General features: G+C 47.6%; 1 protein-coding gene and 1 long non-coding RNA gene across 2 annotated transcripts; both read left to right on the forward strand.

Annotated features, from left to right (window-relative positions):
* Nucleotides 1-7,165, forward strand: LOC120946166 (plexin-D1-like). The gene is made up of 4 exons (XM_040360977.1): nucleotides 1-26; nucleotides 1,096-1,296; nucleotides 1,756-1,904; nucleotides 7,027-7,165. Exons 1-4 carry the CDS (start codon nucleotides 1-3, stop codon nucleotides 7,137-7,139), a joined length of 489 nt encoding a protein of 162 aa, XP_040216911.1. The 3' UTR covers nucleotides 7,140-7,165.
* A 90-nt stretch (nucleotides 7,166-7,255) lies between these two features.
* Nucleotides 7,256-15,697, forward strand: LOC120945028. The gene is made up of 2 exons (XR_005750533.1): nucleotides 7,256-7,345; nucleotides 12,182-15,697. It is a non-coding gene; the product is annotated as an uncharacterized LOC120945028 (long non-coding RNA).
* The last annotated feature ends 1,082 nt before the right edge of the window (nucleotides 15,698-16,779 follow it).

Here is a 16,779-nt window from a genome sequence, read left to right on the forward strand (position 1 = left end):
ATGTGGCCAGAGGTGCGGGGGCACTGGTGAGTGGTGACGCTCGAAGACACTTGGAGACATTGAGAAACACTCAGGCCCGGATTCACAGACAGCGGCGCATATTTATGCTGCCGTAGCGTATCTCCTGTACGCTACGCCGACGCAGCGCAGAGAGGCAAGCACTGGATTCACAAAGCCGGGTGCTGCCAAATCTGCGCTGGGTTTCCTAGGCGTAAGTCGGCGTATGTGGAAGTGGGCGTGAGCCATGCAAATGAGGCGCGACCCCATGCAAATGATGGGCCGAGTCTCAGACAGATACGTATAACGAACGGCGCATGCGCCGTCCCGTGGGCACATCCCAGTGCGCATGCTCAGAATCACGTCGGAACTACTCCCTAAGATACGTCGGATCACTGCCTACGGCGTGAACGTAACCTACGCCTAGTCATATTCATGTCCAGCGTAAAATACGCCGGCTTGTGTTCCCTTTGCATGGATACTGCTGAGTTACACCTCCTTTATGGGGCATAACTTTGCGACGGACGTATGACTTTACGCGCACTGCGTCGCGGCGCACGTACGTTCGTGAATCGCCGTATCTCCCTCATTTGCATTTTTGAATAGAAAATTAATGGGAGCGCCAAATGCGTCCAGCGCAAATATGTGCCCACTCTACGCCGGCGTAGGCAAGTTACGTCGGTGGAATGAAGCCTATTTTTAGGCGTATCTTTGTTTGGGGGCCCGGCGCACAGATACGACGGCGCATATTTGCACTTACGCGGCTTTTTTGGAGATACGTCGGTGTAAGTGCTTTGTGAATCCGGGCCTCAGTTTCCGAGTGTCTCCTAGCGCCCCCCCCCCCCTACCTCTGGTCACATGCGGTACTGCATATGGAATGAATTATCTGAGCTTCCATTGATTCCTATGGGGAAAGTCGCTTTGATATACGAGTGCTTTGGATTACAAGCATGCTTCTGGAAGGAATGAAGCTCGTAATCCAAGCTACTCCTGTATTTGGTTCCTTTTTATGTTTTGGGAAGCTGTTTCGGGAGGTGGCACTGTACAGGGGTTTTTTTTCCCCATAAGATGATTGGTTGTTTCTTTTTTGGCGGAAAGTAATTTTCTTCTTTTTTTTTTTCTTCTCGGACATCAGGGAACTCTACAGAAATTCCTGGACGATCTGTTCCGGGCCATCCTCACCATCCGGGAGGACCGGCCGCCTCTCGCCATCAAATACTTCTTCGACTTCCTGGAGGAGCAGGCGGAAAAACGCGGCATCTCTGACCCGGACACCCTGCACATCTGGAAGACCAATAGGTACGAATGAATAATTCCTTCGTTATTTCCAGGATCGGTAGCAGCAGATATTCAAGGTTGGGGGCAGTGTTGGTGCGTCCATAAAAGGCGCAGGAGCGCCGCCCCCTCTCTCCTGTCACCCCTCTATCACCATAGATAGATTCATGCACTGCATGAATCGATCTATGGTCGCTGCTGCCGCCCCCTATTCAGGTGTCATGCCCCCTGTCGGGCACCAGTGTAGTGTAGTTGTCAGTCAAACAATCACAGCACTGAAAACTGAAACATGGCCTGGCAGTGAAGCGGCATCACAGGCTGGTCCTGAAGGGGTTAAAGTAGGGATCGTTGTGGACTAAATGGTTTCTTTGTACACATTATTATTATAATTTTTTTTATTTTTGGGTGGGTCCAATTGTTGCTCATTTGTTTCATTTTTATTTATTTTTTTCACCCTTCACCTCTCTCCCGCCACCTCTGCAGCCTTCCTCTGCGTTTCTGGGTGAATATCCTGAAGAACCCCGAGTTTGTCTTTGATATGGAGAAATCGGACCACATGGACGCCTGTCTGTCTGTCATCGCTCAGGCCTTCATAGACGCCTGCTCCATCTCCGACATGCAGCTTGGAAAGGTTTGTGATCATAGACACTTCTATCTCAAACAGGGGGACCACCCCACCCCCCTGGACCCTGCTGTACACCTACCTTCTGTGGGTGATTACCTGTCACTGGCCACCCCAGCTGGTGGCCAGTGACAGGTAATCACCCACAGAGGTAAGCTCTGCTCTTTCCTTAGGGCTTCTGGGATAGAGCAGAGCAATTTTGATTGGTCATGTGCAGGCACGTGACCACTTTGACCAATCGTTTGATCACTCCGATCCGTCATCAATGTGCTGTACAGAGAGTGGAGCTGTAGGAGGGGCCCAGCAGGCCCCACCCACTACAGTCTGCCTGTAGAAAAGTACAGGAGGGGGCGGAGACAAGACCAGTCACCCTGCACAAGGAGAGAGCGCAGAGCGGTGGGAGGGGCCCAGCAGGCCCCACCCACTACAGGCTGCCTGTAGAAAAGTACAGGAGGGGGCGGAGACAAGACCAGTCACCCTGCACAAGGAGAGAGAGCAGCAGTGATTGGTCTTTATTACAGGAAGTCTCACACTGGATTACGGCACAGATCTGGAAGAAATACACAAATCTCACCGAGATTCAGAAAGAAGACACACAAGGAATAGAATTAGATGATTTTTGCTTATCCAGGAGTTCAGCTTTAAAGGAACTGGAATGTAAATGGCCGTGTTCAGTATAGTTTCCTAATTTCTGAAATTGATGGAGTGACTCCGGGCAGAACAGGTCGTCCCGGCTTTTATTCCCACACAAGATAAAAAAAGACACATGCTGTACACAACACCAAATGTTTACATTTTTGTCCAAATACTTTCTGTGGGAAAATATTGATTCTGCCATTTCCCTTCTAAATGTATTCTATAAATCATAAAGCTGGGATCACATGAACACAGGGGTGAGAATCTCTGGGGTGCTGGAGTCACATGAACACAGGGGTGAGAATCTCTGGGGTGCTGGAGTCACAGGAACACAGGGGTGAGAATCTCTGGGGTGCTGGAGTCACGGAACACAGGAGTGAGAATCTCTGGGGTGCTGGAGTCACAGGAACACAGGAGTGAGGAATCTCTGGGGTGTTGGAGTCACGGGAACACAGGGTGAGAATCTCTGGGGTGCTGGAGTCACATGAAACACAAGGGGGGGAGCACCTGGGAATCACATGAACACAGAGTGGGAGCACTGGGGTGCTGGAGTCAAAGGAACACAGGGGTGAGAATCCTCGGGGTGCTGGAGTCACAGGAACACAGGGATGAGAATCTCTGGGGTGCTGGGGGTCACAATAACACAGGAATGAGAATCTCTGGCTACTGGAGTCACATTAACACAGGAGTGAGAATATCTGGGGTGCTGGAGTCACAGAACACAGGAGTGAGAAATCTCTGGGTGTTGGAGTCACAGAAACACAGGAGTGAGAATCTCTGGGGTGCTGGAGTCACAGGGAACACATGAGTGAGAATCTCTGGGGTGCTGGAGTCACATGAACACAGGAGTGAGAATCTCTTGGGGTGCTGGAGTCACAGGAACACAGGAGTGAGAATCTCTGGGTTGCTGGAGTCACAGGAACACAGGGGTGAGAATCTCTGGGGTGCTGGAGTCACAGGAACACAGGAGTGAGAATCTCTGGGGTGCTGGAGTCACATGAACACAGGAGTGAGAATCTCTGGGGTGCTGGAGTCACAGGGACACATAAGTGAGAATCTCTGGGGTGCTGGAGCCACAGGGACACATGAGTGAGAATCTCTGGGGTGCTGGAGTCACAGGAACACAGGGGTGAGGAATCTCTGGGCTACTGGAGTCACAGGAACACAGAAGTGAGAATCTCTGGGGTGCTGGAGTCACGGGAACACAGGGGTGAGAATCTCTGGGGTGCTGGAGTCACAGGAAACACAGGGGTGAGAATCTCTGGGCTCTGGAGTCACAGGAACACAGAAGTGAGAATCTCTGGGGTGCTGGAGTCACAGAACACAGGGTTGAGAATCTCTGCGGTGCTGGAGTCAACGGGAACACAGGAGTGAGAATCTCTGGGTGCTGGAGTCACAGGAACACAGGGGTGAGAATCTCTGAGGTGCCGAAGTCACAGGAAACACAGGTGTGAGAATCTCTGGGCTACTGGAGTCACAGGAACACAGGGGTGAGAATCTCTGGGGTGCTGGAGTCACAGGAGTGAGAATCTCTGGGGAGCTGGAGTCACAGGAACACAGGAGTGAGAATCTCTGGGTGCTGGAGTCACAGGAACACAGGAGTGAGAATATCTGGGGTGCTGGAGTCACAGGAGTGAGAATCTCTGGGGAGCTGGAGTCACAGGAACACAGGGGTGAGAATCTCTGGGCTACTGGAGTCACAGGAACACAGAAGTGAGAATCTCTGGGGTGCTGGAGTCCACGGAACACAGGGGTGAGAATCTCTGGGGTGCTGGAGTCACAGGAACACAGGGGTGAGAATCTCTGGGGTGCTGGAGTCACAGGAACACAGAAGTGAGAATCTCTGGGGTGCTGGAGTCACAGGAACAGAGGAGGGAGAATCTCTGGGGTGCTGGAGTCACAGGAAACACAGGGTTGAGAATCTCTGCGGTGCTGGAGTCACAGGAACAGAGGAGGGAGGAATCTCTGGGGTGCTGGAGTCACAGGAACACAGGGGTGAGAATCTCTGGGGTGCTGGGATCTGATACCCCATTGGTACGGGGTTATAGCGGCTCGCTCTGGTGCCCACTTCGCACCCTGTTTAGGTTTGTTGGCCGGCAGGGCTCGGCACACAGCTGGGAATGTTTCTGGTAATGGACGGTTCATCGACACCGTCCACCGACTCGCAGCAAACTGCCTTTAGGGGACAACTTCAAAGAGAGAGAAATGAACTGTACTAATGGGGCCACACACACAGCTTATCAGGGGGAGACGCTGAGAGCGAGGAGGAGTACAAGAGCATGTCAGCAACTGCGCCAAAACTCCTATTCAATGTCATGAAACAAATCACCTCCATTTTAAAAATGTCATTATAGCACAAGACTGGCCTGTGATTTTGTTTTTGAATTCCTTTTTTTTTTTTTTTAGGCTTAGAACTGCTGCCAGGATTGTATTGCTATCTGGGGCTCTGTTTGAGAGATTTTCCATTACTTCCTGTCAGAGCTTTTTTTCTCAGAAAATAGGTGCAGGAACTCAACCACGACCTGTTCAGATTTCACAAACAGTAGAAGGGTATCAAAGGGGCATTAAATACCAGGATGCATTACATACAGAGTGCAGAGTTCAGGGGGGGTTACACACATAGTGCAGAGCTGCCACTTGTAAACACAGAAAACCAGACTTCTTGTGTTTACAAGTGATTGTGGTGAGCAGGCACCAAAGGGTCTGAGCCAAAGGTGGTGGAACTGAGTTCCCCCAAGTTCCCCCTGAAACAAAGCCCTGCTTCCTGTCTGGTGACAACATTTAACATGACAGAAAGTGAGGGAAACTCTCCAAAAACCAGCACAAACCCAAATAAGAACACTCCTTTTTTCTTGGGAAGCCTAGAAACTTCCTGTTTTGGTAAAATAAATCTCAATACATTTCTATGGACGACATCATGTCTTACATCCAGCGTCTCTCTCCCTGCTGCTCCTGCCCACCTTGTTATTACCAGCTGTAAAAATGACAGCCAGGAATTGCTTTGTAGGACCCAGAAAGAAGCAAAAAGTCGCCGATCCTGTGTAAAACGACACCTGCAGATAGTCCACAAGTGTCAGTAAATACAACGTAGCAATCTATTGTTTTCATTATAGTTACTCTTTCATTCATTGGTGGATCAAAGGGCGACGACCTGTATATGACATTAGTTAAAAAAAAAACTTGTATGTTTATTTAACAGATGATAAAAAAAAAAGATGGAAAAAAAAAAAAAGCAATAAAATAAATAAAAAAATAAAAACTGTATTGCTTCTTTAACTGATGTCACTGCAGACGATAAAAAAAAAAGATGGAAAAAAAAAAGCAATAAAATAAATTTAAATAAAAAACGTTATTGTTTCTTTAACTGATGTCACTGCAGACGATAAAAAAAAAAAAAGATGAAAAAAAAAAAAGCAATAAAATAAAATTTAAATAAAAAACTTTATTGTTTCTTTAACTGATGTCACTGCGGCGATAAAAAAAAAAAAAAAAGCAATAAAATAAATAAATAAATAAAAAAACTGTATTGCTTCTTTAACTGATGTCATTGCAGATGATAAAATAAAAAAAAAAAAAAAAACATAAAAATGAGAAGGGGATGAAGGAGTTAATTAGGGCTGGTTATGGTTAATTAAATAATGGGTTAATTAGAATTAATTTTACCTAATCTTTTTTTCCCCATATAATTAATGTATTTATTATTGTATTTAAATATTTTTATTTTATTACTTTTTATTTTTTCATCTTTTTTTTATCGTCTGCAGGGACACAGTTAAAAAAAAACAAATACAAGTTTCTTTTAAATACAATTTTTTTTTTTTTATATTTTATTTTATTGCATATTCTTTTTTTCGTCTTTTTTTATCTTCTGCAGTGACACCAGTTAAAAAAACACGTTTTTTCAAATAGAATAAAAGTTTTTTTTTAAAATACGTATTATTTAACCCTTTATTTACCCTTAGTTAACCTTAATTGGCACTAATTAGCTCTATCACCCCTTAGATATTATTTGTCTGCTTGTTTTTCTTTTTTTTTTTTTACCATCAATACCAAATTTTTCATTTGCTTTGTTTATTTTTTCAGTGTCGACTAAGTTTTACTAAGCAATGTGCTTTGCAGGGAAAAAAAACAGCACATTGCCTGCCGTCAGAAGAGAGACCGGTGTTTGCTTACAAGGCTCTCTTCGGTAGTTACCGGAGCCGATCGGCGGGTGCACGCGACCAATCAGCAGCCGGCACCCGCTGATTGGTTTGTGCTGCAGCAAATTGGGGCGGCTAGTGAGCGCGCCACACCGCCTACCCTGGCGTGTGGATCACATACTAGGTACGTGATCCTGCGCAGAGCAGCCAGCGTGCCGCAAGTATATTTACGGTGGGCGGTTAAAGTCTACCCCGATTTCTAGATGGCGGAATGCAGCCTGTAAAGCCTGCTAGGAGGTAGTGACATCATCAAACCCTAAGAAGATAATTTGATCTCTATATTTATTTTATTTTCAGACTCCCCCACCAACAAGCTGCTGTACGCCAAGGAGATTCCGGAGTATCGGAAAATCGTGCAGAAATATTACCAGCAGATCAAGGAGATGAGCCCGCTGAGCGAGCAGGAATGAACGCCCACCTCGCGGAGGAGTCGCGGGGTAAGATGGCGCAGACAATACGCCCGCTATCACCAGCCTTACCTCCACCTCTACAGCAGGTGCAAGTCACTCCATCTTCTCTAACTTGTACATTTTTTTTTCCAGAAATACCAAAACAAAATCAACACCAACGTCGCTGTTGCAGGGATTACAAATACGCCAAAAAATATCGCTCGCAGGTAAGCATCGCTTTCCGCCAAATTCGATTAGAATCGATTAGAATCTTAAAGCAGCCATCCCCCCTAAATTAATTTTAACCACTTGAAGACCAGACCTTTACTGCACTTTTTGTTACAAGTTTAATCAGTATGTTTTTGCTAAAAAATTACTTATAACCCTTAAACATATTTATATATATATCCACATATTATTATTACAAAAAAAAATATATATATATATATATAATTATTATTACAAAATATATATATATAATATATATATATATATATAAAAATATATATATATATATATATATATATATATACACATTTATTATTACAAAAATATATATATATATATTATTATTATTACAAAAAAAAAAATATATATATATATATATATATAAAAATATATATTATATAAAACAATTTTTTTTTTCTGTAGAAACCCTAGGAACAAAATGGCAATTGTTGCAATTTTTTATGTCACACGGATATGCCCATCGGTTCTTTATAACGCAATTTTCGGGAAAACATTCTTGTAATGAATTGGAAAAAAAAAACACAATATATTCCCCCAATTTTTTGGTATAATATGACAGATGATGTTAGGCCGAGTAAATAGATACCTAATTTGTCACGCTTCAAAATTGCTCACGCTCTTGGAATGGGTGACAAACTACAGTCCTTAAAAATTTTCATTGGCGACGCTTTTAATGCCTTACAAGTTACCTGATTAGAGTTACAGAGGAGGTCTGGTGCTAGAATTATTGGGCCATATCCACAAAAGAGATACTCCGGCGTAAGCCGTCGTATCTCTGGTTCTAACTTTGGAACTGATCCTCAGAAGCAGTTTTCCTAAGTTAGGCAGAAGATACGACATCTGTAAGGGACTTACACTGCCGGATCTTAGGATGCAGTACCGCATCCGCCACTGGGGGCATTTTCGAGTCGAAATGCCTCTGCTAGTATGCAAATTAGCACTTAGGGCGATCCTCAAAGCTTTTGTGCCTAGTTTTTTCGCCGTAAGTGTTAGTTTGCCTGGTGTAAAACTAGGGCTGCTTTTACAAAGTGTAAAGTTAGTCACACCTGTAAAGGCCCATTCAAGCGACGGCATTTGGTATGCATTCCCGAGGGAGAACTCCACGGCAATTTGTAAAATCCAAACCGGCATGGGTTCCCCCCCAGGAGCATACCAGGCCCGTAGGTCTGTTATGGGTTGTAAGGAGACCCCCCTCCGCCGAAAAATTGACGTAGGGGGTCCCCCTACAATCCATACCAGACCCGTATCCAAAGCACGCTACCCGGCCGGTCAGAAATGGGAGTGGGGACGAGCGAGCGTCCCCCCCCCCTCCTGAGCCGTGCCAGGCCGCATGCCCTCAACATGGGGGGGTTGGGTGCTCTGGGGCAGGGGGGCGCACTGCGGGCCCCCCACCCCAGAGCACCCTGTCCCCATGTTGATGAGGACAGGACCTCTTCCCGACAACCCTTGCCGTTGGTTGTCGGGGTATGCGGGCGGGGGCTTATCGGAATCTGGGAGTCCCCTTTAATAAGGGGGCCCCCAGATACCGGCCCCCCACCCTAAGTGAATGGATATGGGGTACACACAACACAAGGGTTTTTAAAATAATTTATTATTCTGCTCCGGATGCCCCCCTGTCTTCGTTATTAGCTCAATTACCAGGGGGGGCTTCTTCTTCCACTCTCCGGGGGTCTTCTCCGCTCTCCGGGGGGGTTTCTTCTCCGCTCCTCCGGGGGGGGGGCTTCTCCGGACTCCGGGGGGCTTCTTCCATCTTCTCCCCTCTTCCGCTGTTGACTCGGCGAACCCCGGTTCTTCTGCAGCTCTCCGGTGCTTCTTCTTCAGCGCTGGCTGCCTGCTATGTTTGTGTGTTAGCTCAAATAGTAACAGGCAGCCGGCGCCGGTCTTCTGTGACGTCATCTTCTCTTCTGTTCTTCTCCCCTCTTCCGATGTTGACTCGTCGCCTGTTGTCGCTGTAATGATGGAAGCGCGCCTTGCATCACATTTATACCCACGTGGTGGGTGCCTACCCACGTGCACCCACCACAGTGGGTACCTACCGGAGCATGATGGGACGGGATGCCTATATAAATGTGATGCAAGGCGCGCTTCCATCATTACAGCGACAACAGGCGACGAGTCAACATCGGAAGAGGGGAGAAGAACAGAAGAGAAGATGACGTCACAGAAGACCGCGCCGGCTGCCTGTTACTAATTGAGCTAACACACAAACATAGCAGGCAGCCAGCGCTGAAGAAGAAGGCACCGGAGAGCTGCAGAAGAACCGGGGTTCGCCGAGTCAACAGCGGAAGAGGGGAGAAGATGGAAGAAGCCCCCCGAAGTCCGGAGAAGCCCCCCCCGGAGAGCGGAAGAAGAAACCCCCCCCGGAGAGCGGAGAAGACCCCCGGAGAGTGGAAGAAGAAGCCCCCCTGGTAATTGAGCTAATAACGAAGACAGGGGGGGCCTCCGGAGCAGAATAATAAAATATTTTAAAAAGCCTTGTGTTGTGTGTTATTAACTTTTACTTTTTGCCTCCAGGTGAATGGATAGGGGTACGATGTACCCCATATCCATTCACTTAGGGTGGGGGGGCTGGTATCTGGGGGCCCCCTTATTAAAGGGGACTCCCAGATTCCGATAAGCCCCCGCCCGCATACCCCGACAACCAACGGCAAGGGTTGTCGGGGAAGAGGTCCTGTCCTCATCAACATGGGGACAGGGTGCTCTGGGGTGGGGGGGCCCGCAGTGCGCCCCCCTGCCCCAGAGCACCCAACCCCCCCATGTTGAGGGCATGCGGCCTGGCACGGCTCAGGAGGGGGGGGGGGGCGCTCGCTCGTCCCCACTCCCATTCCTGACCGGCCGGGTAGCGTGCTTTGGATACGGGTCTGGTATGGATTGTAGGGGGACCCCCTACGTCGATTTTTTCGGCGGAGGGGGGTCTCCTTACAACCCATAACAGACCTAAGGGCCTGGTATGCTCCTGGGGGGGGAACCCATGCCGTTTTTTTCATTGAAAATTGGCATGGAGTTCTCCTCAGGAATGCATGGCCGAGCGACGCTGTCATTTTTTTTTTTAATTATTTTGTTTTCCGGCGCGTCTTTGTTTTCACCCGTCGCAACTTTAGTGTCCCGTCGCAATCCACAAAGCCGCCGGCGTCAATTACGTTCGCGCGATGCACGTCGGGAAAATTACGTCACACGCATGCGCAGTACGGCCGGCGCGGGGAGCGCGCCTCATTTAAATTGTAACGCCCCCCGGAGAGGAGGAACGCCTTACGACGGCGGCACTTAACTTACACGGGCTTGAAATTTTTACGTAAGTGCTTTGTGGATCAGGCACTTAGGTAAAAACTTTAAGTCAGTGTAACTTAACTGCTGAAAGTTAAGTTACGCCGCCTGGCTGAGGATTTGGCCCATTGCTCTCACTCTAATGTAAAACATTCCTTGTAATTAAAAATAAGTAAGACAGGTTCTCTTTATGAAGACATCTGGGGTCTAAAAAGACCCCAAAACTCTCCTTTACCTATAAAAGCAAAATATCCCCCCCAAAAAGTTTGTTGATCTTTTGCTTTAAAAAAATAAAAATATTGGTTGATTCTTTAGCCATAATCCCGGAAAGTGGTTTATCTAGCACTGTCCCCCACCCTCCTTCTCTGTGTTTGGGTATTAATTGAAAAAGTTTTATGAATTTTTTGTGCCTCTACTACAAGGGTGTCAAACTCAATTTTATCGTGGGCCGCATCAGCATTATGATTGCCCTCAAAAGGGCTGGTTGTATCCGGGGAAGGGCTGGCAGCCTTAGGCCAGGGGGACAAGTCCAGTCAAGTGGCCCATTGAACCGCCGAATAAGCTCACCATCCATGGCCCACCTGTTTTTTTAATGCAGCCTCACCAGTGCCCATCAGTGCAGCCAACTCCCAGTGCCCATCAATGCAGCCTGATCACTGGGGCAGGTTACATGGGGTGTATGGGGGGGGGTCAGCTAGGCGTGTCATGTCAGGGTCTCTCACCTCAGTGATCTTAGCTCAGCAGGTCCCTTGCACGCCATGGCCTCCTGGGGGGGGGGGGGTAATGCTCCTGGTCCCGGGGTCAAGTTGCAGCCAGCGCCCAGCCCTGCGTCCCGACTCCCTGGCACTGCCTCTGCCTGTTTCCAAGAAACCGGTCCCAGGGAGTTGTAGTTTCTTCTACACTGCTCTGTTTTCCCACCCACCGGGAGGGAGTTGTAGTTTCCTCTGCGCTGCTCTGTTTTCCACCCACCGGGAGCTTGAGCGTGGACTACAACTCCTGGAATGCAACAGCTAGTGGTCAGCCGCTGTGGCCTCCTAGCGCAGAATAAAAAAAAAGAAAATGGTAGAGGGCAGCGGCTGCCGGGCCATTTTTGAATATAAGTTAGAGCGGCCTGGGAGGCAATTTCCACCCTGCCCCCTGGCCCAGCCCTCCCCTGGTTGTATCTGTAACATTAGATGTCAAGAGCCACCCCACCATCAGAAGTTGAGTCCCCCACTCTCCCTTACATCACAGTGCACCCCCCTTACTTTATGCTGCTGCTGCTGGGAAGAAGATGGATGCATTGCTTGAAAGCAGAAAGTAAGGGTCTCAAAGAGGACCAGAGGAGGGCTGGAGCTCTCCGGCAGCTGCAGGAGAGGTGCGAGGGCCACATGAAATGGCCTGGAGGGACGGATTCGGCCCGCGGGCCTTGTGTTTGACACCTGTGGCTCTACTAAAAGTATTGATACTTGGTCTTAAAAAACTGGTATTAGCGCAAATGAAGTTCATTGTTGGGGACCTACCTGCATAAATGATTAATCAAATCTAAAAATCTGTCTCCATTTCAACAGATTGTCAGCGCTCTAGAAACCAACCCTGTCACCAGACGTGGCCAATTACAGCACAAGTTCGAGCAAATGATAATCCTGATGGAGGACGATATCTACACGTGTAGCAGCGAGGCCTAGCAGAGCCCGGGTGGGGGGAGCCTACAACAATTTAATTGGCTTAGAGAACTCTGAGTCGCCCCAGAAAGGCGGTCCTCCGAAAACGACATGAACCACAATTGCACTCTGCAAGCCAACGGACAGCTCAGCCTCCAAAAAAAATAAACTTGGCTGACCTAGATGGCTTGGGCGAGGATAGGACGCTGGGCGGCTTGTGGCTCCTTTTGTTACACCCAATGGGTCTTGGACGTTCTTTGGGTCAGTCGCAGGATTGGCCGACTGTAGTCATGCGACACATTTACCGCAGACGGGATTTTGCACTGTAGACGGAACTCCTTGTCCTGTTTAGAACTGGCATAGACCACGAACAGGACGGCACTGCATAGGGGACAACCACTTGCTAAAGATGAGTTAATGCGCTAGCTTGTCCGCCGCGAAGCTTGAATGCCGCGGCAGCACCCGGCTACACCGCCCACCGCTCTGCGAGTGCCTTAATACCAGCTGTCTCAGGATATTATAAGGGAGTACAGTGCTCTCTACAGAAACCTGCGTCTCCGTGGGGGAATTTTGAAACGCACGGAGTGCCGGGAGTGAGCGCATTTCGAGTCCATTCCAGAGAGTTCTAAAAAAAAAATGAAATATGTTTTTGTATAATGCACTTTTTTTCCTTTAAGTAATTAGACAATCCTTGGTATAGATTTGCCACCAATCCTCTGCTTCCTCATCAGCTTGCAAAACACGGTGGGGGCTTTAAACTAGCAGCATGTGATAGGAGAACCTGTCCTGATGGCAATACGGGTGCTGCCATCATCATGTTCATCACCTGGCGAGGCAATTAACCTGGAACAAGCATGTAGCCAGTGAAGATACCTCAGCTGCTATCAATTTCTTCAAAACATGGGCAATGGTAGTCATCCATGTGTCAGTCATGACAGGTTCTCACCTTCAAATGATCTAAACTGGGGAAATGTACAACCTCAGAGAGATTTAAAAGAGAACGCTAGAAAAAAAAAAAAATATTCATTTAAGATATCTCCAGCAAAGCTGTGCTTCTATACCTTGTTAACAACTAGCCTTTACACACAATGCAGTTCAGTCCAACAGCAGCCGACTGTAAAACCGTTGGCAGTAGCAGCACATAAAAGTGCAATTGACCTGCAGTTCTTTATTACGTTTTCTGAAGGTGGTAACCGACCTCAGAGTTACTTGAGGTCATCATAAATAATTACTGTGACAAGTATTAGGGCTCCTTCACACTTGTGCAGGACCATTAACATACTCGAGTATGTTAATGGAACTGATCCATGTGTGGGGTGTTCCAGTACCATTCATTGTGAAAGGCATCCCAATTCAGCGTAGAGGGCAAGGCATAAGGAACCTTAAGGTCACCGGCTTTTTGTTTACATTTAGTTTGGTGCATTGGGTGCCCACTCATAATGAGTGGACTGCATTCATTGGCCACCCATTTGGAATCAGTGGACTGCATTCATTGGCCACCCATTTAGAATGAGGGAACTGCCTATATTGGCTATCCGTTTAGAATGAGGGAACTCCCTATATTGGCCACCCATTTAGAATGGATGGACTGCCTCCAGTGGCTGCCCATTCGGCATGAATGGACTGCCTCCATTGGTCTACCGTTCGTAATGAGAGGACTGCTTCCGTTGGCCACCCTCTCGAAATGAGTGGACTGCCCCTGTTGGCCACCCGTTCGTAATGAGTGGACTGCCACTGTTGGCCACCCGTTCGAAATGAGTGGACTGCCTCCGTTGGCCACCCTTTCAGAATGAGTGGACTGCCCCCATTGGCCACCCCTTCGGAATGAGTGGACTGCCCCGTTGGCCACCCGTTCGGAATGAGTGGACTGCCCCCCGTTGGCCACCTGTTTGGAATGAGTGGACGCCCCTATTGGCCACCCGTTCGGAATGAGTGGACTGCCTCCGTTGGACGCCCATTCCTACTAGGTGGACTGTCTTCACTGACCACCCATTCCTAATGAGCAGATTGCCTCTGTTGGCCACCCTTTCAGAATGAGCAGATTGCCTCCATTAGCCGCTTGTTCAAAATAAGTAGACTGCCTTCCTCAGCCGCCCTTTCGGAACGAGTGGACTTCTTCGGTTGGCTGCCCATTCATAATGAGTAGACTGCCTTCGTCAGCTGCCCTTTCGCAATGAGTGGGCCTCCTCTCCTCTGTTGGCTCTTCCTTCAGAATTAGTGGATCTCCTCTCCCCTGTTAGTCCTCCTTTCAGAATACGTGGACCGCCTTCGTTGGCTGCCTGTTCAGAATGAGTGGACCTCCTCTCCTCTGTTAGTCCTCCTTTCAGAATGAGTGGACCGCCTTCGTTGGCTGCCTGTTTGGAATGAGCAGACTCCTCTGTTGGCCACCCATCCCAAGTATACTACCCTCGTCGGCCACCCATTCCTAATGAATGGACTGCTTTAATGCATATTAACACACACCACAGCTTGCATTAACACTCCACAACAGATTGCTTAAGTATGAATGTGCCCTTAAACTCCATGTGTTACTGAGGGAATCTATCACATGCCATCCGATTAGCTGTAAGTCACAGTGGCCACCTATAGAGTCACCTCTCTGCTCTGGACTGCAGAACAGAATTGCTTTTAACTTAATGACCATTTGCAGCTGGTGTGTTTTTTTGACTCGTTACCATAATAGTATGTTGGGGTAACCAATATCTGAAGAGTATGGGTGTCAAAGTAACAGGTAGCTGGCTACCACATACTTTATAGCCAACGCCGGCCACAAAGATGTAAATTTAATATATGATATATGACATAGTATGCAAAGCTGTGACTATCTGCTGAGCAGAAGCGTTAGATATTAAAGCCGTCCTGTCACCTACATACAGTTCAGTCAACATTTAGCAAGGTGAGCCAATGTTCGGAGAAGGCAGCCAATCAGTTCACTAGGAGCTAGTGACATCAGAGAGGCAGCCATTTTATCAGACAGGCCCATAGGCCACAGTGGACGTTCCTTTGCAGAACATTGGCCAATACAGTTCAGAATGCAATGTTGCACTGGCCTTTGGTGGGTCTCAAACCAAGAGTCAACGCCATAGGATTTCAGAGAATATGGACTCTTTGCAGTCAGATCATGGATCTGGGATTTAGCCAGCTGTAGCGATGAAACCATTTGCAGTTCAATATACTCTAGGTATCTACCACTATGAAAATTGTATCACCCTCGCTGTTCACCTGCCGTGGGAGATCCAAGCGTGAAATTCAGAACCAAACCCTTAAGCGCCTCTGATGGTAGAGGGGGCCCTCCCACACTCCCTATGAGAAGTGGAAGATGCACACTGTATGTAGATGTATATAAGTGAAATCTTGTTCCAATTGGGTTCATATGTTCTATTGTGAAATGTTTCATTTGTAATAAAATATATTTAAACTGTTGTGACTTGTTTGTGTGACCTTTCTGATGTATGCGGCTTCATTCAGACGAGGCGCACTCCGTTGCTACAGAGTCCACCTGCCCACCGAGTGGGGGGGGCTTGTCGAGCGCCGCTGTCTCCTATGGAGATGAAAACGGACACACTGTCCGTTTTCCTCAGCTCTCACCCCATCCGCCATGGTTGGATGGCAACGAATCGATTGATTTTAGCAGATGTCAGTGGAAACGTCACCGCTGACATTCAACGCTCCATAGGCCTACAAGGAGCGGCCGTTCAGGTACGCCGACAAAACTGACAGGTAGACCTGAACGGTCCGACCGTGTGAAAGGGGCCTGAAGGCTCCCCTTGAAAAAAAAAAAAGAAAGTCTTGTGCTTTATAGCCAGATAACAGTTAGTAGTTTTGCTAGCATTCATCATCTATGAAAGTAATGGATCTTATGAAATAAGGCTAAAATCCAATATTTGGTCTTGGATAGATCGGAGAGAGAAAGAAAGTTCCACTCCAGGTGGATTGTGTTAGGATGATCAGTATGGTCTCAGGAGATCAAGGGTGCTGGCAATGCACAAGGCAACAAATGGAAATGAAAATATGGACAGCTGCACTCAATAAACCTTGATGTTGTCTTTATTTAAAAAAGAAAAAAAATGCACTACAAGTCACAGCACACAACACGGGAGTAAAACAGCTGACACGTTTTGCACTATAAATTAGTGCTTATTCATAGCTGATTAAGCACTAACCATCAAGGTTTTTTGGAGTGCGGCTGTCCATATTTTCTTTTTCCATAGATCGGAGAGAGTTAGAAAAAGTTTGTTGCCCTTCTAAGGTGATTCATCCCAGGGGCCATTGACAAAATCCAAGGTTCTGATGTTGATACTTTAACAGTGGCTAAGGGGGAATCTTTGAAATGGACATACCCGTTTAACCAGCCATAAAAGATGGCATTTCGCCCGACTTGGAAGGATTTTCTGTTGTGCGACAAGGGAAATCTCTGCCGTGGATCCAACCATTTCATACGCTTAAGCCTAGTAAACACTACTAGTTTTCTCAGGTCGGAGCCACTGTACTAACAATCTGGTGTT

This window comes from Rana temporaria, chromosome 7, assembly GCF_905171775.1.
Source record: "Rana temporaria chromosome 7, aRanTem1.1, whole genome shotgun sequence".
In the NCBI taxonomy this organism is placed as follows: domain Eukaryota; kingdom Metazoa; phylum Chordata; class Amphibia; order Anura; family Ranidae; genus Rana; species Rana temporaria.

What these genes read in the sequence shown, in the direction of transcription:
- LOC120946166 (XM_040360977.1), top strand. Translation starts at nt 1, where the DNA reads ATGTGGCCAGAGGTGCGGGGGCACTG. An exon ending in CACATCTGGAAGACCAATAG is followed by an intron (nt 1,297 to 1,755) that starts GTACGAATGAAT and finishes CCACCTCTGCAG; the next exon opens with CCTTCCTCTGCGTTTCTGGG. An exon ending in CGACATGCAGCTTGGAAAGG is followed by an intron (nt 1,905 to 7,026) that starts TTTGTGATCATA and finishes TTTTATTTTCAG; the next exon opens with ACTCCCCCACCAACAAGCTG.